The sequence below is a fragment of the Mya arenaria genome, chromosome 17 (assembly GCF_026914265.1).
Source record: "Mya arenaria isolate MELC-2E11 chromosome 17, ASM2691426v1".
Taxonomy (NCBI): Eukaryota; Metazoa; Mollusca; class Bivalvia; order Myida; family Myidae; genus Mya; species Mya arenaria.
Window position 1 is genome coordinate 11,370,174 of NC_069138.1, and position 24,178 is coordinate 11,394,351.

The window sequence follows — 24,178 nt, forward strand, 5'->3', positions numbered from 1 at the left end:
TGTAGCATTATAGTGCCAATCATGAATATTACCATATTTTTGTTGAATGAAAGGTTTGAAAACAAAAACACTAGAACATTAGATGACTCATGTTAGTATAATTCCCTTTTTGCTATAACAACAATGTTTTTCCTCTTTCAAAGGGCCTTGCTACCATTCCCTTATGAAAGGAAAAAACACTATACTGCTTTCAAGATCGTGAAATATGGTTTACTGTTTTAATTTTGTTTCAAATTACTTAAATGATATATTTACCTCAGTCAGAAATTCTCTTTTGAAAAAACACAAATTGAGGATTTTCATAGCTTGACATTCTAAGCTTGTGTATATTTTTAAGTTAACAATTTAAGTATTGCAAAAATAATGGTGTTATTGTCATAGGCCTCATTTTCATTGTGCAAATTATTGACTATGGCCATAACTTAAACTTGGTTCACATGTTGCCAAAGACAATATTTACATGTATATAAGGCACAATATAACTCTGGTTGAATTTATTTCAGTAAACAGATGCACCTCCATCGCCGCTCCCCAGAATGGATTCATCTTGTCGGGGATGTGTCCGAATCACTATGGCTCCGTGTGTCAGATAAGCTGTAACCCCGGCTACACCCTTTCTGGTCAAAACCCCAATGGTCAAATCACATGTACGCTTGATGCAAACCAGAATCCTAATTGGGATAATCCTACAATGACTTGCCAACGTAAGTATAAATTATGAGGTATGAGTTGCGTTACATTTGCAAGGTTTACTAATTACATTGGCAAGTGTTAAAATTTGTAATTCTGGCCATTTTTGCAAGGTTAATTAATACATTTGCAAGGTTCTTTTTAGCCATAATGATCATTTTGCAAGGTTTACTATATCAATTTCAAGGTTTTTGTTTGTTATTCTGATCATTTATACTATTGCAGCGCCACTAAAGTATAAACCACTTCTATTGATCTTCATGAGACTTTGTATTGACATTGAGGCTATTTCTATTCTATTTGAAGAGTCACCTTTTAAGTACTAACCTTACCTCAAAAGGGCAAAATAAATGGCTGTAGTTGTTGCCATACCAACTTGGTTATTTGAGTAAATTATAGTTATATACATTTAACATCTCAAATTTAATTTTTCTCACTTTCAGCGATAGCTTGTTAGGCCCTCCTTGCCACTCAAAATTGCAATATTTCTGGCTGCTTTTTCACAGCCAAATTACCAAATAAAAAGTCATGCACATGTCAAATTTCCCACTTCCAGCGGTAACCTGTCAAGCCCTCCCTGCGCCTCAGAATGGCAAGATCTCTGGCTGCACAGCGCCGTACCAGTTTGGGTCTGTGTGCCAACAACAGTGTAACTCTGGTTTTTATCGAGCGCAGGGCACAGACAGTAGAATGTGCCTCAGAGACGGGACCTGGTCTGGCCTCGCTATTGTTTGTGGAGCTGGTGGTGAGTTTTAAGCCCCCCTCCCCTTCCCCAGTTTTTCGATCTGTCCTTGAGGCCCTTCTAACTGACAGATTAAAGTTGAAAAAAAAATTATTGTGTGAATTTAAATTTTGCCATTTTCAAAATTTAAAATAACATCACAAAAATGAATCAATTTTTTGCCTCACCCCTTCAGATTTAAAATTTTGACATAATAATATTAAATAACAAATTGGCTCCTTTAATGAACTGCAGCTTAAACTAAACATGATATCTTTACAGTGGGTTCCAATTCGGCCCTGACTGGCGGCAACTCTGGAAGTGGTGGAAGCAGTAGTGGTTCAAGCTACACGGGTGTTACTGCTGCTGTTGTTGCAGGGGTGGTGCTGATAGTGCTGATTCTTGGCGGCCTTTTCTTTTTCTTTAGACGCATGTAAGTGTTTAGAATATATTTCCATTTTTATCTAATTACATTTAAAACACTTCTTTAATGTAATATTTAGGGACATTCTTTGTTTCCCTTATTACAACATTGGTCGATTGATTGTGGGTCAGTTGGTTAATAAAAAAGGTTTTGTTTGTATTCTGTTCCAGAATAAAAAAATGAATGAATTTGTAGGCTGTATAAAATACAAGTTTCAAGAGAACAAAGCCTTCTCCCAAAATATGTCCTGAATTCTATTGAATCAAGATTTTATTTCAAGCTGGGTTGTACATGAAAAAACCCAAATAAAATGACACTTGAAGGAAAAAAGTGAATATTTGTGTTAATCTTTTGGGGGTTCATGGGAGAGGAAACACTCGTGTAGTAAATAAAATACCAATCATTTTAAGGCAAAATTAATACCTCAAAAAAAAGAAAAGACGAAAGACTGGTTGCAATTATGACTAAAAATTAGCTTTAGGTATGTGTTAAAGTTGAACAGATTTAATAATTTTCAGGCAAATGCAATGCAAATACGGTACTCTAATAATAAATAATTGTTTCTGGCAAATGCAGACAATATACGCCATATTCAGGCAAAAACTCAAAGAAGGAATAATTGTTTTAGGCAAATGCAGGCAATATACACTATAATTATTTAGGCAAAAACACTAAGAATGAATAATTGTTTCAGGCAAATGCAGGCAATGGCAGGGAGTGGGGGTATCCAAATGGACTCGATGGCGACCTCGTCCATGTCTCGATCCAATAGAAGAAGCACTGGTGCAGCGGGCTGGGAAAATCCAAATTATGAAGCAGAAGCTTGAGAGGACTGTCATTTAAGTTTAACTTAACGAAGGGAGTGTTTTATATGGCAATGGGATATATTTGAAGGTTTCTGTTATGCAATATATTTTACTTTGAATTTAGACATTGGATTGCATATTGATATTTTAAGTATTTAAGGTGTCTGTTATGAAATATTCTTGACTTGGGATATATATTTGGGTAATATTGGAATATGAATGTTTTAAGCTTTTTCGGTTATTTTAGATGTTTTTTTTCTTTTAAATTTAATAATTCTTTTCATGTTTTGAACTATATAATTGACTTCCGGACGTGCAATATATATGTATTATTGCATATTAGCTAGCGCAGTTGAATTTCATCTGTACATTTGTTAAACACATGTAGATCATATTTGAATTGAGTGGGAAGATCAATTTTGGTTGGTTCTTGTACTGTTAGGACTGCATAATATCATCTGAAATAATATACATTACACATGAGTAGTTAGGCCAATATAAATTGATTGCTAAATTTTCATCCTTTTTTTAATTTGGGGCGGGGGGGGGGGGGGGAATATTTTATTTGTTATTTTTCTTAGCTGACTGTTTCTCCCTTGAGTATGATGTGTTCATGCTCTTTCATATTGCATAAGGGACCATATATACGTGTTGTTAGACGAACCACGAACATGATCGTAACAATTCTCCTTCTTTTCATGTGAATGTTATACATTGGCACAGCAGGTATGACTTTATGCTGTAACCGGGTAATACCGGACCGATACACAAATACAGACCCTAATTCAACATTTTTATTTGAGTAATAAAAAATTAAGAGGCAGTAGCAAAAAGGGGGCAGGCCGGGATAAAGATGTAGCAGTACACTTGTAGTCGCCTTATGAATTATTTACTCTATTTAATTATCAACTGAGCAATTATAGCAGAAATCTGTCCTTTTGTTATTGTTTGAAAGTGTCAGTATTAGCTTCATGTTAACATTTTGTACATAACAGAAAAAATCTTGATAGAAACTTTGATCCATCTTAAGGTGTCGCTTCATGGGCACCACGACTTTGTTTGCAGTCACAGTAAACTATGACTTCATATATCTCACCTACGTCATATATGCAATGACTCAACTGCAGGATTATCATCATGAACGTAAAGCTGTTTATTGTGAAAGGTAAACATTTTTTTGCAATATGTTAAACATGTATTATTTGTGGAAAGAGTTGCATAGTTTGTGATTGAAATATTGAACATGGATGACTTGTGAAATTTTAAATATGATATTTTGTGAAATGTTTAGCATATTTTGTGAAATGTTTAACATGATATTTTAGTGAATTGTTCAATTTTGTGTCAGATTTAAGACAGATTATCATTGAATTCTGAAAGCGTTTGTGTGATTTAGGTTTTAATATATCTGTATGCTTGTGTGTGTTTGTTAAAAACTAGGTGCTTTTTAAAACGCTGTGTGCAATGTGAACATAAAATGCTCATTTAAGGATATATGTTATTTTTTTATAATGAAATGAAAGTTCATGTGTGTATTACAGCTGCACTCTCACAGATTGACAGTTTTGACATTTTTTAAAACAAATTGTCACAGAATCAGCTCATTTTGGCATCAATGCCTTCTGACAATAAAATCATGCAAGATAACTCATAATAGAACAGTTCTCAATTGTTTGATAAACTGCAGAAAATATTTCTTAAAGCGTTTTTGATGTCATAAGTGTTCCAGTTGTGGTTGAGTTTGTTTGGGTATATTTTTTGTCTGAATTTTGTGATTAACCCATTTAAATATTTACATATTGTAATAATGACATTTTTCACTGTACATATCATCAATTACATACTGAATATGTTTCACTACTCACATCGATCAGTATTGGCATATGAGATCACAAAAAAGCAGCAAATGTAGTTGTCTTGCTAAGGGCTATTCCAGTCAAGGGCTATTCCAGTTAAACTTATAACCCGGGGGTGGTGGGGGGGGGGGATTTTTTAATAGTAAATAGATGGGTGTCTTTTTTCGCTAATGAGGACACCAAAAGGGTAAATTTGCTTCTAAAAGGGGATGGCACAATTTAAAAGTGCCTCCCCCTGGGGGATATAATTATGTTTAAATCGAATAGCCATAAAGTATAAACTAGACACAACACTATTGAAGTCAATTTTTAAATTATCTTATCACAAAACTTCAAATACTTCATTGTAAAACAATACATGTACCAATAGAGCTGTTTTCAAAAAGCGGTAATACTATTTTGTAAAACCGCAATTATAAGTCTAAAACCATCATCATATTCATGAGCTGTTATAGTAAAAAAAATATGTGCAATATAATTATAACTGTATCTTTTAAGTATGGTTATTTATCATACAAATAAACTTAACATTAAAATTCACTTGTTAGTCTTTATTTGTTTGTTTGTTTTTCAGTTTTCAAAGAGAACATTCAAGGTATTTCGATACCCTTGTTGGGATGGGGGTGGGGTAGGGGGTGGGGTGGGTTGGGGTGTAAGCTTATATATACTCGCACTCTTGCAAGGGCCCATTCGGCGATAGCTCCAATAAGATTTAATAGTCGTTTTAGGGTTTTGGGAGCATAGTGCACAGACAGAATGTAAACCTGGTTAGAGCTACCCTGGTTCTTTAGCTTGCACCAGTGTATAGGACCCCCATTTAACGTCCCTCCTGGAAGACAATTAGCATTTTTAATGTGGGATTGACAGCCAAGTGTGTTTCCACCAGACTCGCGGATCAGGTGGCGCCGGCAACGCCGACACGAGGACGAGGACATGCTATATGATCTAGAATTCTGAGTGAATTCCAGATCACTTTTGTGCTGTTATCATAGAGATGCATTATATAATATATATAGGCAATAAAAAAACTTTACCAAGTTGAAAGTATTGATGAATTTACGATATGACCGACACTACATAGAGACGTGCTTACTGCGTTTTTGTTCAACTACAGGGGCGTAGCTTGTGGACTCATAATTGAGCTAGAGGGTTGTGGCCATCTGGTGCATTCTGGGCGTTCTGAGGTGCTTTATTTAGTACTGGAAAATTGACAGTGTTAGGATCATCTACGCATACGGCAACTTTGGCTTATGTTTTTGTTCTTTTTGTCAGAATCATGTGAAATCAGCCGCGTATTCGCGCCCGAATAATGCTTGAAAATTTGAATTGGCAACACAAACTTGTAAAATCAATGCCTTCCAATCCTTAATTTTAAAGCATGTATCAAATTCATAAATTACATACATGAACTATCCCCTTCAATGTGAATACATCAAATAACTCGTAAAACGTAGATTAATAAATGTGTTTATCATTTTCACTTAACTTCCTCATTGCGATTTCCACTTCTCAACCATGCACAGTGTGTGCTTGTTTAACTATCTTATGTCATATATCTCCACAGGGACGGGTATTAATTACCGTGCAGGATTAAGTTCATTGGAAAACACTGGAGTTTATTACCTGATTCGTTACATAAATACAAACATGTTATTTTTTGCTCTTTGACATGAAAGCTATCAATTGTCTTGAATTAAAGTATTCCCTAGTAAACAGCTTTTTCCTAGTCAACAGCTAGCTAGCTGTTTCTCTCGGGCTATGGCGTCATAGGAATTTACAAAAAACTATTTTTAGACGCCATTACATTTACGTTTTCTATAACACTAGGTTTAAATTTGTTTGATCAGGTTATAAAATAGCTAAAGAACTTCCGCGAACACCCTAACTATTATCTTTTGGGACGTGTGTAGAAAACGTCTAAAAATAAAAGTTATGGAAGTAAATAGTAGTAATAAGTTATTTCTGTTTTATGTTTAGATTCAATTTTAATCAAATAATAGAACAGTTATTTTATGGTAATTTGGGTAACAGTCAGAACTGTTGTCCCTTGGTGTCAGGGATGACATTCTAAACTATTGCTGCTCATCCATCTCCCCTTCACCCAAATTGTCATTAAATAACTCTTTAATTAATAATACCAACCAATATGATGCCTTTAATGGGTATTAAAAGCCTATATCAACCAGTAAAACATCGGCATTTCTATGATAGGTTTGTTATTGTTGTTGATGTTGATAAACGTTGTTCCATTATGTCTTAATACTAATTACATAATGTGAAACAGACTATAACTATTATTGTATATATCAGCCCGCATGGTCTGACCATGCAGTTCTTTCTTGATAGTTGCACAACATAACTAATAATTCTATATTTAATAATTATATAACCTTACATTTCTGTTGTTATCTAATATTCACTTTACGATAGGACCTCACAGTCATCATTACAAACATTTAACTCACTGTTGAAGTATGTTTCAATAAAGCGTCTGTACAAGCGCCATATTCCCACAATCGGAACACCTCGGCCAGTATTGGCCTATCTCGAAGCTTGCCGGTGATAGCCGAGTTGTTACGATTGATATTCCCGATGACTGAGTAATACTATATCCGCCTACGTATAATACTTTCGATGTTCTCATAACAAGCTGAATAACTCTAGTAGTGAGCTTTAGCTGTTTTCCAATACTACATTCCCCAATATCAATAGCGTATGTTATTATCCTTAAACCTATCTCACAAGGTCAAACTAAATCCTTCACATTGTGTGTGTTCATGTTCATGTCAATAAATTTGCATCATTGTGTTATAATTCACATTTTAAGTACTTCATGCGCTGTTACAAAATAATTATAACGCGATGTCAAGTACATCCGTTTTAAATGTTCTCTTCGTTGCTATCAGAATGATGGATTATTAATGTGGTGAGTTCTGTTTAACTATAACTTATCTGCTCTTTTAGTTCCACTATTTGTTTATAAATGAAACCTATTCCAAACATAGTAATGTTACAAATGTATATAAGTATTTTATAAATCTAAAGGGACTCGCACATGTTTTGTGGAATGCACTTTTTATGACGAAATAAATTGTGGCAAACCATAATAAGGTTAAAACTAAGATACTGAAGACTGGAATCCTTCAACAAATGTTGATATATGCTCCAATTTTGTCTTTGTAGTCCATGATTTTGAAAAGCGCTTTTCAAGAAAAGCCTTAAAGGTTAAAATATTCCTAAAGTTATGTTAGAGTCCCTGTGGGCGAGTGGTTTTGTTATCAGTATTCTTTGTTTCTTAACTGTACCGGCTTGGGTTTACTTCCCACTTAAACCATGTGTTTATACTTTAATTCTATTTTATTTTACAATTTCGGTATCAAAAAGTTAAATGATTATCTATAGGTGTTATAGATGCATTACCGTGAAAAATAAAATATTAGCCCTTTAAGGCTATATGTAGCGAGAGCTTAATTGATTTGAGTTTCAACATTGTTTACATTCAGCCAGGTGCTTTGGTTTTAATGTCATTTCTTATCATTATTGAAGCATATATAAAATATGATATATCCATTCAGTTTAATGAACAACAATGGTTATTTTAATAAGGATCACTACGTTTGATGTAAACTCATTGACATAATTCATGTTTACATTCTACTACATTCCCAAATATCATTATCGAATACACGTTAATATCCTGATATAATTTTGTTCTCCATCTCACAACAAGGTCAAACTATACCTTTCACATTAAGTGTGCTCATGTTCTATTCAATAAATTTGTATCATTATAATATTCTATAATTCACATATTAAATATTTCATGCACCGTTAAAAACAAATATAATGCAATGTCAAGTGCATCCGTTTTAAATGTTCTCTTAGTTGCTTCCAATATGATGGATTATTAATGTGGTGAGTCTGTTTCACTATAACTGATCAACTGAAAAAATAGAAAATGGAACTAACATGGTGAGCAACTATGTGTATTTCGAGGGATTTATAGGTTCGAGGCCGCCGACTCTGTAGTTAACAAGTGATTGATTTAGGCTCAGTAAGCTATCTAGCACAGAGAAACTATGCTTTCTATAGCTGATCTTCCCTTTATTCTTATATCAATATTTTTTGGCCAAATTTAATTTTTCAATTTTCAAATTGATGTTACGCACATGCGTAAGTGCGTAACGCTGTCTACGCCCCTGGTTCATGTTTTGTGAAATGCACTTTTTATAACAAAAAAATGTTGCAAACAAAGTGTTAAAACTAAGATACTAACGACTGGAACCCTACAATAAATGTTAATATATGCTTAAATATTGTCTTTGAAGTCCATATTTTGAAAAGCGTTAGTTGTCAACAAAAACGTGAACGGTTAAAATATCCCTTTACTTAAATAAGAGGTCTTGAGGGCCAGAGGTTTTGTTTTTAGTTTTCTTTGTATCTTAACTGTGAATGGGTTCTCCCCACACTTAACCAGATGTTTATTTTATTTTATTCTGCAATTTCGGTATCAAAGAGTTAAATGAGTTAATAGAAGTGTTTTCTGATGCATTACCATGAAAAATAAAATATTAGCCCTTTAAGGCTATATGTAGAGAGAACTTAATTAACTTGATAATCAACATTGATAACATTTAGCCAGGTGCTTTGGTTTCTCGAAGTAATTTCTTATCAGTATTAAAACATATATAAAAAATGATACATGCATTTAGCTTAATGAACACCAATAGTTATCTACATATTGATCCCTAAGTTTTCTGTAGACGCATTGACCGAAGTCATGTTCTTCCTCAATTACATTCCCAAATATCAATATTGTATACATTTCAATATCCTGAAACCATTTTGTTTTCCTATCTTCCCACATCGTAAAACTATGCCCTTAATATTAACTGTGATCATGTTCACGTCAATAAACGTGCATCATTATAATATATTTTATTAAGTACTTCATGCACTGTTACAACACAATTAAAATTCAATGTACATGTACAATGTATTCATATAAATCATTTTTATTGTAGTAAATTTATGTTTAAAAAATATGCATAATTGAAATATGGATGTGTTTTTTTTTTGAAATTTTCAATAATAAACAAATATACAACCTAATCAGTAAGCAGAATATTTATATATTAATTCCTGTTATCATACTCGCATGGGAATGCTTGATTTCATATTATACTTTAAGCTGTATCGCTACTTCAATGTATTTGTGTTTTATAAGAGTCACTTGTAATATCATTTCAGCTGAGCAGATTCTAAGTAGCATGACGGAATTTATAATACTTAAAGTCCTAGTGTATTTTAGTTATGTACACCTAGCAAAGTGTTTGTCCCCCCCAAAAAAAAACAAACAAAAAAAACAACACAACAACAACAACAACAAATAACAACAACAACAAACAAAAAACATAAACAACACTATTCTTAACTTTTTGATAGTTCCTATCCCCTAAGATAATAAAAAAAACAACACATTCATTGCAATAAAAAAAACATGCAACAATACCAAAAGTATTTTCTTAAGTAAGCGCGCAAAACGTCACAACAACATTTTAATATCAAGTACCTTTCCTGAATGCCCAGTAAAAACAATGTAAACTTATCAGAGTGTATCCAAATAACTTCTCTTAAACGATTTTGGCATTATTTAACCCCAAGAAGATAATGAAATAAATTTATCGCAATTACAACAATGAAAAAAAATATAGTCTAAATATAGCTCCTACGTATCTGACTCATTAGTATATAGCGAGTGAGAAGTCCAGTTATTAATCATGTTCACTCTTTTCTGTTTAATAAAGCATCGCGTGGACCTATGGGATTTTATCAAACATAATTTTAGCCTTTATCATAATTATTTATGCAATTTCATTTTGTTTTATTCTTTATTTTTTCTATCCTTTTGTTTAATACTAAAACACACTGGGACTCTAACTGATGAAGTGGTATTGACAAAATGCGAATAACATCCGGTTTGCATATCACGTGACTTTCTTTAATGCTCAGTATGTTTTAGCAATGCGAACGTTTCAAAATGTTTGTATATCCAACGATTTCTCTATACCTTTTTACATTGTTTAATCCCAGAAAAATAACGAATTCAGTTTTCGCAATAACAATCATGCAACAAAACATAACATATATTCCAAAATTAGCGCCCACAAAAGTAAAAAAGTAACTTTTGCCAATATTCTGTTTTACAATCCTCGGGCTTTATCAGACATTATCTGAGAATTTCTCACAGACGCACGTTTATATTTTCTCTCTAATTATTTAACACTAAAACATGCTGGGACTTTAACTGCTGAAGTGGTATTAATTTATTTATTATGACACTTAGGAAAATAGTGGCGCTAATATCTCCTAAATCTGATACCTAGTAGACTTTAGTTGGAACAAATAATGATAGTTTCTGTTTTCCTTTTCATAAATGTCATGTACTATGCAAAAGTTGGCGGAAACCAAAACTACACCCAACATGAATGCGAACCTTTGTATTTAAACCCCAAGTAAATTTACATTTTACTGACCGTTCCAAAGCGGTACCTAACAATTCTTGATAAACATACCTAGTTTTTTATATATAATATGTATACACTGTGCTGTTTGTGGAGTTTTGTGCTGTTCTTTCATGTTTCTTGTTTGTTATTTTATGTTCTATGTCCTTGGCGTTTACCCACTGCCATTAAACCGGGTTTATGTTTAAACTTGTTGCTACTGATCTTCAAAGATGCACCGACGCGCCTCTACGTTCAAATTGGCAACGGGACACCTCTTTAGTCAAAGATGCACCGGTGCGCTTCTATGTTAAATAGAAACCGGTGCACCTCTTTGTTAAAATTGGCACTAGTGCACCTCTTTGTTCAAAGTTGCACAAGAGTACCTCTATATTCAAATAGGGAACTATGCACCTCTATATTTGAAGTGGCAGCGCTGCACATCAGTATCCAAAGTAGCGCCGGGGCTCATTTATATCGGCAATACTGTCGGCTCTATGCCACTTGGTCTAAATGGTACCTCATATCATTGGTAAAAAGTGATTACCCGTGGTGTTATATTTGAGGCGAAGGCAACACTATCGGGTGTCTGGTATGTTTTCCAGTCGTTCGAGCTAGTTATAGTTGTCTGGTTGGCATTCCACAAGTAAGCTAGAGCTAGTCACGGTTAATTGTTTCTCAATTCCCGGCTGGAATTTGCATGAACATAATGCTTTGAGCTAAAATGTTACTTGTTGACTCAGGAAAGTTTTAAAGAATCCTCCTTATAATAAGTAATTGATCGTGTAGTCAGATATTATGCATTGAACATAAATACTCTTTTGTGTTTATATATGTTTCGATTAATCCATATTTTGGGTAAATGACATGATAACATAAGATATGTATGATTGTTCAGATTGTTTTAACGGATTCTTTAGTTGTTCAAGGTAACAAAGTCGTGACAAGAGAGAGTCGGACTTGTAAACAAGTCGGACTTAGTTATGGTTATGAGTTCAAACCCTGTAGAATTTATCTCGTAATAAAACTGATTTTATATCACAACACAAAAATGCCATTGTGATCATTTCACCATTGGCAACCGAACGACGTCTTATTCTTACACAAGGGGCATACACAGTTTTTAAGGTTGAGGTCCCAGGTACTGTGGAGTGTTCTCTAATTAAATGAAGCATTAAAAAGATTTAAAAACGAAACAAAACTAACACCTAATTTAAGGGATAATTGTAAATATACTAAAACCTTATACTTAATACTTGAAAACAGAAAACACCACTGAAAACCAACAACAAGGAAACAAAACAGAACAGAAATAGATCATAACACTATACGAACTGGCAGCCCCCAGCTCATAGCTCAGTACGTTTCCTAAGTCGCCATATATCTACTGCCAAAAGCTAATGTTGTTTATTTAAATAATGACTGTGCTAAAAGCGGTCAGAACCTTTTGAAAGCTGATCAGTGAAATAATGTTCTCTACCTACTTATGTTTGTTACCATGTACAATTACAGTACAATTTTAAGTAAGTGCATAATTATAAGCCTTGAACAATTTAAAAACGTGTTTGACCTTCGCAAGGACGGCACTGGTAAAGTCTTGAACCATTCAGAGACATGCCCGATTTCTCTTTAAGGGCGGCCTTGAACAAATGAAAGGCGTGCTCGATCTTTGAAAGAACGCCAATGGTGAAGTCTTGAACCATTTGCAAATGTGTGCAAAGACGGCAGCAAAACGCCCTACCCCATTTAAAAGCGTGCTGGACCCTCGCAAAGACGTAAATGAAAAAGCCGTGGACAACATAAAGGCGTGCACTTTCTTCGCAAGGATGTCAGTGATAAAGCCTCGAACCATTTAAAAGCGTGCTAGACCTTCGCAAGGACGGCCCTGGTGAAGTCTTGAACCATCTGGAAGACATGCTCGATTTCACAAGGACGGCAATGATGAAGTATCTCGAACCATTAGGAACATGCTCGACCTTCACAAGGACGGCACTGGTGAAATCTCGAACCATTTAGAAAACATGCTCGATCTCACAAGGACGGCACTGGTGAAATCTCGAACCATTTAGAAAACATGCTCGATCTCAGAAGGACGGCAATGATGAAGTCTTGAACCATTAAGTACCATGCTTGCCCTTCACCAGGACGGCAATGAGGAAGTATTGAACCATTTAAAAACAAGCTTGCCCTTCACATGGACGGCAATGAGGAGGTCTTGAACTATTTAAAAGTGTGTTGGAACTTTAAAAGGACAACAATGAAAAGTCTTGAACCATTTAAAGCATGCTTGACCCTCGCGATGATGGAAGCCCTTAATCTTTTCAAAGAATGTTCGACTTTTGGAAGGACGTCAATGATGAAGCTTTAAACCATTTAAAAGCGTGCTCGACATTCACAAGGACGGCCATTATAATTCTTATATATATATCGTGAGGTGAATGTAGTATCCGCGCTTGTCAGAACCTGCCAGATTAAGTTCCATTATTGCACGCATTGATGTTTGAAACTGTGATAAGGATTGTTAGCTGAGAACAAACATATCTAATTCCAGCACTCCCATTCTAAGAAGATCTTTGTTCTTGTGGAAGATACTTATATATTTCTGTTAGGTTTATCCAATCCGGCTCAGTTTGAAAGTGGCCACAGCTCGTGTACATGCATATATTTCATTTCAATAGTTTTTTAACTTGATTTATTCATCCAATTCACATCCGTTTCAGTGGTCAGTGTTCAGGTCATTTATTATTGCATATAGAGTTACGAGCCTATATTTCATTTCAATAGTATATTTATCTTTTTACTTGATATGTTCATCCACTTCAACCCTGTTTCAAAGAGGGCAGTGTTCAGGTCATTTACATAACATGTGAAGTTACAAATAACGATGTCTACTTGTCGTATTTTTAAGTATAATTAACTTGCTAGAAATCAAACAAAAGCTCTGCTGTGGCCCTCGTTGTTTTTCTGTTAAACTGGATATTTGCTTTTACATTGAAATTTATTGAGTTATTAAAAAAGGATCCTTAAAATAAATGTTTGCTAAAATAGGCTGTGCGAATTGACAAAAGCTTTATAACTATAATAAAAATCCATATATGAACCACGGTTGAACGTCAGCTTTAGTGAAAGTTATATGTTAATTCAATTTTGAAGCATTTTACAATTTGTTTGAATAAGGTTATTTATGATTTTTTATTCAAAAGAGAAAGCTATCAAGACCTTGTAATAATTTATGAGTTGCCGAAGTGAGTAGTTTTGAACAAATAGGCAACACTATAAATCAGTGTTTTTGGGTCAGTAAACTTGATAGAGTCAATTTTTGTAAATGTTATCTCCGTACTGGCGGCATTTTTTTACGCCAGGATATTCATTCATTCGTATATTTGACTTACTTTCTTAAAAATGAATTTTAAAAATCAAGGAAAATGTTGAAAATATTTGAAAAATAAAGAACACCTGAAACTAACAAGATAAATTTGCATGTAGCTTAACGTTTAGCTATGAATATTCACCAACTTACATGTAACGCCATAGTAATTACTTGTATATCTGTCCTGTACCAACACATTAACCCTAGGATATGCGGCAGGTAACCTCTAACGTCATAAGTAATCACTTGTATATATATCCTGTACCAAATCACTAACCCATGGATATGAGACCGCTGACATGTGACGTCATAATTAATTACTCGTATATCTATCATGTACCAAAACATTAACCCATGGATATGAGACCGCTGACCTGTGACGTCATAAGTAATTACTTGTTTATATATCCTGTACAAATCATTAACCCAGAGATATGAGACCGCTGACCTGTGACGTCATAAGTAATTACTTGTATATCTATCCTGTACCAGGACATTTACGAAAGGAACCGCTACAGCTAACGAAGTAACTTGTATATCTTTCCTGTACCAAAACATTTACCCATTAATATGCAATATGTGACCTTTACCGCCGCAAGAAGTAACTTGAATATCTATCCTGTACCAAGACATTTACCCATTATTATGCAACAAGTAACCTATACCGCGACAAGAAGTAACTTGTATATCTATCCTGTACCAAGACATTTACACATTAATATGCAACATGTAACCTATACCGCCACAAGAAGTAACTTGTATATCTATCCTGTACCAAGACATTTACCCATTTATATGCAAATTATAAACTAGTTTACCGCCACTAGAAGTAACTTGTATATCTATCCTGTACAAAGACATTTACCCATTTATATGCAACATGTAACCTATAACGCCACAAGAAGTTACTTGTATATCTATCCTGTACAAAGACATTTACACATTAATATGCAACATGTAACCTATAACGCCACAAGAAGTTACTTGTATATCTATCCTGTACAAAGACATTTACCCATTAATATGCAACATGTAACCTATAACGCCACAAGAAGTTACTTGTATATCTATCCTGTACAAAGACATTTACCCATTAATATGCAACATGTAACCTATAACGCCACAAGAAGTAACTTGTACATCTATCCTGTACAAAGACATTTACACATTAATATGCAACATGTAACCTATAACGCCACAAGAAGTTACTTGTATATCTATCCTGTACAAAGACATTTACACATTAATATGCAACATGTAACCTATAACGCCACAAGAAGTTACTTGTATATCTATCCTGTACAAAGACATTTACACATTAATATGCAACATGTAACCTATAACGCCACAATAAGTTACTTGTATATCTATCCTGTACAAAGACATTTACACATTAATATGCAACATGTAACCTATAACGCCACAAGAAGTTACTTGTATATCTATCCTGTACAAAGACATTTACCCATTTATATGCAAATTATAAACTAGTTTACCGCCACTAGAAGTTACTTGTATATCTATCCTGTACAAAGACATTTACACATTAATATGCAACATGTAACCTATAACGCCACAAGAAGTTACTTGTATATCTATCCTGTACAAAGACATTTACCCATTAATATGCAACATGTAACCTATAACGCCACAAGAAGTTACTTGTATATCTATCCTGTACAAAGACATTTACACATTAATATGCAACATGTAACCTATAACGCCACAAGAAGTTACTTGTATATCTATCCTGTACAAAGACATTTACACATTAATATGCAACATGTAACCTATAACGCCACAAGAAGTTACTTGTATATCTATCCTGTACCAAGATATTAACCCATGGATATGCGACAGCTTATCAGAAACGTCATAAGTAATTACTTGTATATATATATCTTGTAACACAACATCTACCCATGGATATGGAACAGCTATCGAGTTACGCCATAAGTAATTACTTGTTTATCTATCCTGTACCAAAACACTTACCTATTGTTATGGGATAACTGACCTGTAACGCCATAAGTAATTACTTGTATATCTATCCTGTACCAAAACACTTACCCATTGTTATGGGATAACTGACCTGTAACGCCATAAGTAATTACTTGTTTATCTATCCTGTACCAAAACACTTACCCATTGTTATGGGATAACTGACCTGTAACGCCATAAGTAATTACTTGTATATCTATCCTGTACCAAATAATTAACCCATGGATATGCGACAGCTAACATGTGACGCCATAAGCAATTACTTGTATATCTATCCTGTACCAAAGCATTAACCCATGGATATCAGACCGCTGACCTGTGATGTCATGAGTAAATACTTTTATATCTATCCTGTACCAAAACATTAATCCATGGATATAAGACCTCTGACCTGTTACGGCTTAAGTAATTACTTGTATATCTATCAGGTACCAAAACATCTACCCATGGATATGCAACATGTAACCTATAACGCCATAAGTAATTACTTGTATATCAATCCTATACCAGGACATTAACCCATGTAGATACCACAGGTAACCCGTACAGCCATTAGTAATTACTTGTATATCTATCCTGTACTAAAAAGCGCCATAAAACAGTTTTTAAGTTGTTTAAGTACATTTATTTCGCAACAGATCCACATATTTATTGTTTCATATCAGTTTTAAATGAGATAAGGTTTCGGTGGCGACCTGATTTTGTTCCAAATTCAGATGCGAACACACGTCGCTAGTTGTACAAATTCACCAATGGAGCTATAATGGCAACATAAACTTATAATAAAAAGTATGTTCATAATGATGTTATCAACATAACAGGTGTTGTTTAATGGACCAATAAAGATATGACTGTCGTATTTTGATAAAAATATATATAAAATAATCGTCTTAACAACATCCTTCAAAGAGTATTTACACAAAGCGGAGCAATATTAATCAACATGAACTTTCCAAAACTACCGGTTGGAATTCTCTGAACTGTTAAACTTATTGAAAAAATACTCTGGAACGTGTTTAATGGTATCTATTAAGTTTTATTATTACTTTTTCCATGTAGGGATGTAGACAGTTTTGGACAATGTCGAATTTGATGAAATTTGACAAGATTGTGAACGTATCTCAACTTAACGTTGATGTTGTTATAAACAGGATTGAGGTATTTTGCGAATGTCGTCAATCTGTTTTCATTTCCAATGCAATGGTCAACCTTTTGCAGACGAATGGAGCCCGATGTGTTTGGCTAGCAGCATTTTATTTTACTTTCTCATATACAAACAGGCACTTTATCCTCATTTCTAATGTGAATGCAGTCCTTTCTTTTTGAATTAAATTATAATTTCAAAGATTAAACTAATTCTTATTCAGAACTGTCCTAATTATTTCTAGAACACGGTATGTTGCTTTGTTTGAATTTGTACTTTTTTGAAGATTTCTCGTACGCTCCTTTTAGTTCTGTCTTCAAAGCTTACAAATATAAAAACAAAATATAACATCGTTTTTGGAAGATGTTCTTGAACTTTCGGTACTGTTTTAGGTCTTAATGAAGAATTTTGTGTCTTTTAGGTCTTAATGAAGAATTTTGTGTCTTTAATATAGCTGTGCGATACTCCAACAAATTATGTCCGTTCTTTCTATGCCACTCACTATTGCTCTTTTTAGGGCAGCATTGTGTGTAAGGTACATGATCCCCTTCGGTCATCCTGCCGGTATATTTGTATTATATGTAAAAAAAATCATAGAATATGTACTAAAGTCTGGGTTATGGAAAGGGGCGCAGTAAAGTGTCTTAAATTGCGAAAGCAGTTTTGAACAGTATGAATCCGCCGCAAAAAAACAGTATGAAGACAACATTTGATGGAACCTGGCGTTTGTTTGTTGTTATTATATTTAAACTTATATACCTCTTAAATGGGTAACATCATTCAAAGTATCACATTTACCCCACATTTGTCTGATTTATTCTATGTTCAGTGACAAAGCAAATTGCGATCACTGTTATCCAACAAACCCTTTCACTTTTAATATTTAGCTTCTACATGTAATTGATTTCCAAAATCAAATTAGACGAGACTTTCGAAATCCGAGCAATTAAATATAATTGCAGCTTAGCAAACACTTCATTGTTGCGGATCAGAGTTGCCAAAATGAATGCCATAACGTTTGCTGAATAAATAGAACGAAAATGCGTTACAAAAACAGCATGTCGCCAACGTGACTATTTAAATAAATTGACCTTTCCGGATTAATATTTCTATCTGTAGTTAAACTACTTCTTTATACTAATTGCGGCACTAGATTATGAAAAAATAACGGGGAGGTATTGCGTATTTTAATGTTTTTTTTTCTTTAATTATATCTCGCCCATATGGCAACTAACTAATAAACCACAATCTTTTAAAGGTGTTTTAAAAGTATTTAAAATGTAATACAACTTAATTAAAACCTGTAATGCCTGTTTTATAAATACATTCATCACGTGCTATACTTTATTACCGACATACTTTATTTCCGGTTAAATATAACCATCACGTATTTTTCTATACAACACATATGTAATATATAACTCCTTTAATTGGAAACAATAAATCTTTAATTTGTTGAGTGTACATATACATTTTAAGAAAAAAGGGCAATATTTCCTCTTGATTTCATAAAACATTCATAAAACGTATTACAACAGGAAATGACGTTATGAACATATAACAAATGTATTATTTCATCTTACCGGGTATGATGGGAATCTGAAACGATCGGATATATATTTTGTTTGAAATTATTCATGTAACTTCATTTCTGCAATGCATGTAGTGAAAGAAAAATTGCATTGGTTTGTCAGTTTATGGTATTCGTCTTATCATCACCACAATAATATCTTTTTTTTTGTTTTTATTGACTGTATAGATTAAATTTGTTTATGTTTATTGTGACTTCTCAATAGGTAAAGCGAACATGTAGTCAGTAATGTAAACCGTTCAGTGGACATATAATAGTACTAGTTATTTTTGTAGTCGTGATTGTAAACAAATGTACTGGCCTTAGCAATCAATGTGGTTTGAAGAGGGCCTGTAATGGAAAAAACAAGCTGCTGCAAAGAACAATAATGTACTTGTCATTGTAATGATTATATCCTTGTTAAGTTGCCAGCATCTGTTTACTTCATAAAATCAATCATTTGGCCTTGTTAGTTTCTTGAATTATTGATTTCTTTGGATGTTTTGGAATAAAACTTGGGTTGGGTAAATGTCCTCCAAGAAATCTGTAAAAAACAAAGATCTTGACGTAGACGATGGGGAAGGATCTACTAAAGCGATAACCTCTTCAGCATCAGCCAAAGTATTGTATGCTGTTAACGATTGTAATCCTACAAACTGTATCTTAATTGCCCTTGCAAGCTGGCATATAGCTGATAAGACATGCATCTCTGTTTCAATAAATCACTTTAAGATAGAAATAAGATAAGGTGTTGGAGGGGGATTACGTTTTCTTTTCAAGATTAACTGCATGAATGGTGAAGGCTGTTTCACAATGCCACTCCAGCCTGGGTTCGTTTGGGGCTGTGTTCGTGTATAATTATTCTAAAAATAAAAACAGATACAAATCATTTATGAAAGTAATTAGTGTAGAAATTGACCAAGATTGAATAATATTAGGGACCTTTTCATAACTGTTAATGAACAGTGTAAAAACGAAACTGAAACTGAGCCCAATAGGCAAGCGAGAAAGGATGGAAAGTTAACTTAAAGTCACGACGTTTTACATTATCAAAACGTACAAATGACAACTGTTGAAAGTGTCGCTCTTTCCGTTGTGGTTAAATTTAGACACAAATCAAGGATATTTCATTCTTTAAATTTGTATGTTTCCGAATGACATTTAGAATCTTATGATAAACAACGATGAATACGCCGGAATGATGCATTTGTGATTACTCATTAACTAAGACAGCAATTTTCTTGCCAATAAAAACAACATCTTATTCAGGAAGAGATTAGTGCAATCAACTTGTGCTAACCTGTATTCCATACCCAGTGCAATAGATAATATAAACTGTAACTAGCCTGTCAGAAATATGGTACACAAATAAGTCAAAGTCATAGTAAAATAATTGCCATTGTTAGTACAAGCGCTTTCTGGCAACCTCTATCCAATGTTCAGGCTCAATAGATAATAGAAACTATAGCTAGCTTGTCCAGAATATGTTAACTAAGTGCTCGACCAAGGTCAAATAATGGTCAATGTAAGAATTGTAAATTACTGCAAACGCTTTCATTTATTGAACAGTTCACACTCCGAAGCTATTATAGAGTAAGAGAAATAACACATATCAGATTCAATGCATAATTATAATCATCAATTGCCATTTTCTTCATTTTATATACGAGCTTTATGAAAAAGATATTCAAGTGACTAGGTGTTAGCTTTTTATCGTCACTTCTCATTTATGGGTAGCAGTAAACTGCTCTTGATAACAAATTTTAGAAGATGCTGTTATAAATTATGAATTGTCAAAGCACTCGTTCTTTTAATACAACCATCAGGCTTTCCTTTCGTTCATTTATTACTTCGTTTGTATATTGTTGCTTTCTCTTAAGAGAACAAAAACCTCAGCAAATGAAAGAAAAGAGGGAATGTGAAACTAATATAGTTATGTGCATGCCGTTTTTTATTAATAAAAATCAGTTGTTCGTAGCTGCATTATACCGTTTTTGGAAGGACGACTTTTGTTAGACTGAGTGATAAAAATAACAGCAAGCAGCGATAAAAAAGGAACATCAAGAAAATCGGGGACGTGCAATCATCATCATCACCATCATCATAGTCGTCGTCGTCGTCGTCATCATCATTATCATCATCATCATCATCATCGTCGTCATCATCATCATCATCATCATCATCATCATCATCATCATCACATTCTTGGTGGATTAAGCTATTAAAGCTGCTGAAACAAATGATAATGATGATGATCATTTTTGAAGTTGTATTCGTTGGAAACCGCAAACAAAACTACAAGTAAAATACGGCGTGACATAGCTTAAATACATTTTTTTTTTTTACAAAAAATATCTTTTATAATACAATATTTATTCGTGTCTCATATTTTGTATTTGATAATGTATGTACAATATTTAGACAAATTGGTATTTAATTCTATCCATAGAATACGGGCTAAAATAACTCATTTATTGTTAAAACATTAAACGTCCTTATCGCTAGCTCTATACATACAGTAGTGAATACCTTAGCCCAGCCATTTCAACTCTATTGTGGCAGTGTGCACAGTGGTTTGATCTTTTGTTAGGACAAATAAGGCTTTAGGGTGAGTTTTTTGTGTGACAAATGTTTTACTTAATTTAATTTAAATCACTGAACAATGCATTCGCTTTGAATTTAAACGCGTGGAAGTGTTATGCAGCTTAATCAACTGTATTTGAAACCAGTGCATTGCATGTTTATTATAAAAATAAATTTACCACATACAACATAGATCTATTATAAGTGAGCATATGCTACTATTTTCAGATATATGATCATACTTATATCCACCCGAGATCAGTTATAATATAATGCCATCATATATATTTCGATGAAACAAGTAAGAAGGGTTTGATACATTTAGTTTAGTATACTAGTATGATTTATATTTGAACCATTAATCATTGCGGTCATTTTTAGAAGAAAACGCTAGCTAGTATTACAGAGTCTACTTTACATATGTTATTTGAGTGTTACATTCCATGCTAAGGAGTAAGCAATTGTTTGCTTCATATGATACTTAATATATGTCCTGAATATATGTTTATTAGCGCTCTCCAAACAATTTGTTACTTTTGTAAATGATAAAACACACTTCTCAAAATTCTTAATTCAATTTGAAGTTGTTTAAGTTAGGAAAATAAATTATAGTCAAAACAAGCCACGAGTGTATCGTTGCAGAGAGGTACAGAAAAATAGGACCATAACCTTTTGCCATTCGCCTGTCTATGATATCCGAAATTTAAATGATTTTAAATCTTAGTAGGAGCGGGGGGGGGGGTGGAGGTGCGTAGTCTACCAAGGACGTAAAATGTAAACTTGGACGATTGGGGGTGGATGAAAGATTGGGTGGCGCCGGGTGCATCCCCGCCCCTAAATCTGCTTTTGACATACCACACATGCATCGAAATAAGTTAATGATTATAGTTGAATAGAAAATGTTTGCATTTCCGTAACTAAACGGTCAATGATTGCATGATTTGCGTTATTGTGTATAATAATCGACATTCCAGAAAAAAGACACTTCTTCGGTCACCTGTTCCTTCCAAATAGCTATGAAAAATGTTTCCGTTAATATAAATTGTTGCTTAGTAAAAGTAGTTAATGTTATGAACATTTAAATACTTATCGCATATCCGTATTGATAAAAGAAGAGCTTCATAGCTACATTATAAAGGTGACTTACGCATAACGCATACTAAAAGCAATCCTTTTGCAAAAAATAGGTTACACAACACAGTTCAGAAAAAAATATTGCAGCAATTCATCGAATCTCAAACAACGGAATATTACTTTGATTACAGTTGTGTTTTAAGTCCAGGTATTAAAACCAGATGCCACAAACTGTCTTCAAGCAATTGGTCTATTTTTTATTCTCGATCATTATTTGTTTATACATATTCTCAAGGCTAATTTCCTAATTATTTGTAATCTGGGAAATGCAGCTGCAGGATCTTGTTTACACAAGGAAAAACACTTGTATAAACAAATACATTAATTTGCCAACAGTAGGAATTACGTACCAGAATGTTTAATAGTGCAATTGCAACTACAGAAACAAATTCAGCAGCGAAACTCCCACTGCGATATTGTTTATTGTTATACCCCACGTGCATAGGCTGTGGTAAAGGTAAAAACCTGAAAATTTACAGATTAGTTACATATTATTGACTCGTAATCGAATTCCAAGTTTGCACAAAGTCGCTCATTTATTAGGAATCCCTAGTTAATTTTTCAGACCTCTATAGACTATATCGACCTTTTCTCTTTGTGACAAACTGACCATAACTGTCCGCTATCGGTTGATTTCTTGTATTGAGACTCGAGCCACATTTTCAAAATTCCTATTGTTTTTTTTGCGCAATTAAAAGATCGGTCCGTTATTTGTATAATTGTCAATACTATTTCCGCTGAATCTTGTATTTTTAACTAAGTCACTAGTATTGAGACACAAGACTAGACTGAGTAAAGAAACCGGTCGAATTATAATTAAGAAAACATATCAGGGCTAGCATATGCTCTCCTGACCGGTAGAATGACTTGATGATTTTCGGATACACAGTGGATGTGGTTATACTAGGAACATACACCAGACAGTGCTAAACGTAGAGATTTTCTGCAGCAACTCGGTCTAGTAAGAGCTAATTTACTATACAATCTGATATCATGTAGAGAGGGTTACTTATGCTCACCCGTAAAGCGTGTGACAACGCCAATTCAATTTACTGTCTTCAAACAGTGTCTCATTAATTTTGTCGTTTAAATCAAAATCCCAAAGTCATTTAACGCATTCATTTAAAAAATAAAATCCAATGATAATACCACATTTGTTTTAACAAACGAAAGTATTAGATGCTGTAAAGTACCGTAATACTACTAACTGTATCTTACTCACCCTTTAAAGCTGGCATGTACCAGATAAGACATGGTTTTGTAATCCTATAAATGATTTGAGATAGAAATAAGATAAGGTGTAAGAGGGTGATCGTGTTTTGTTTTTCCAAGATTAACTGCATGAATGGTGAAGTCTGTTTCAACATGCCACTTCA

General features: G+C 33.7%; 2 protein-coding genes across 4 annotated transcripts in view; both read left to right on the forward strand.

Moving 5' to 3' along the window:
* The window catches only part of LOC128223783 (deleted in malignant brain tumors 1 protein-like), a 64,035-nt gene extending 60,857 nt beyond the window's left edge, over window positions 1-3,178 (forward strand). Inside the window, exons 45-48 of the mRNA XM_052933159.1 lie at window positions 504-704; window positions 1,247-1,435; window positions 1,694-1,844; window positions 2,530-3,178. Of these exons, the coding sequence (XP_052789119.1) occupies window positions 504-704; window positions 1,247-1,435; window positions 1,694-1,844; window positions 2,530-2,662 (674 nt within the window). The 3' untranslated portion in view covers window positions 2,663-3,178. The remainder of the gene's footprint in view (window positions 1-503; window positions 705-1,246; window positions 1,436-1,693; window positions 1,845-2,529) is intronic.
* Window positions 3,179-7,270: 4,092 nt separating this feature from the next.
* The window catches only part of LOC128224660 (carbonic anhydrase 2-like), a 57,675-nt gene continuing 40,767 nt past the window's right edge, over window positions 7,271-24,178 (forward strand). The window contains exon 1 of one of the 3 annotated variants that reach the window (XM_052934605.1): window positions 7,271-7,423. The gene's annotated coding sequence lies outside the window, so the exon portion shown is untranslated. Of the gene's footprint in view, window positions 7,424-8,393; window positions 8,413-21,668; window positions 21,694-24,178 lie in introns of those variants that run through there. The other 2 variants (XM_052934608.1, XM_052934611.1) reach the window with 2 other exon arrangements.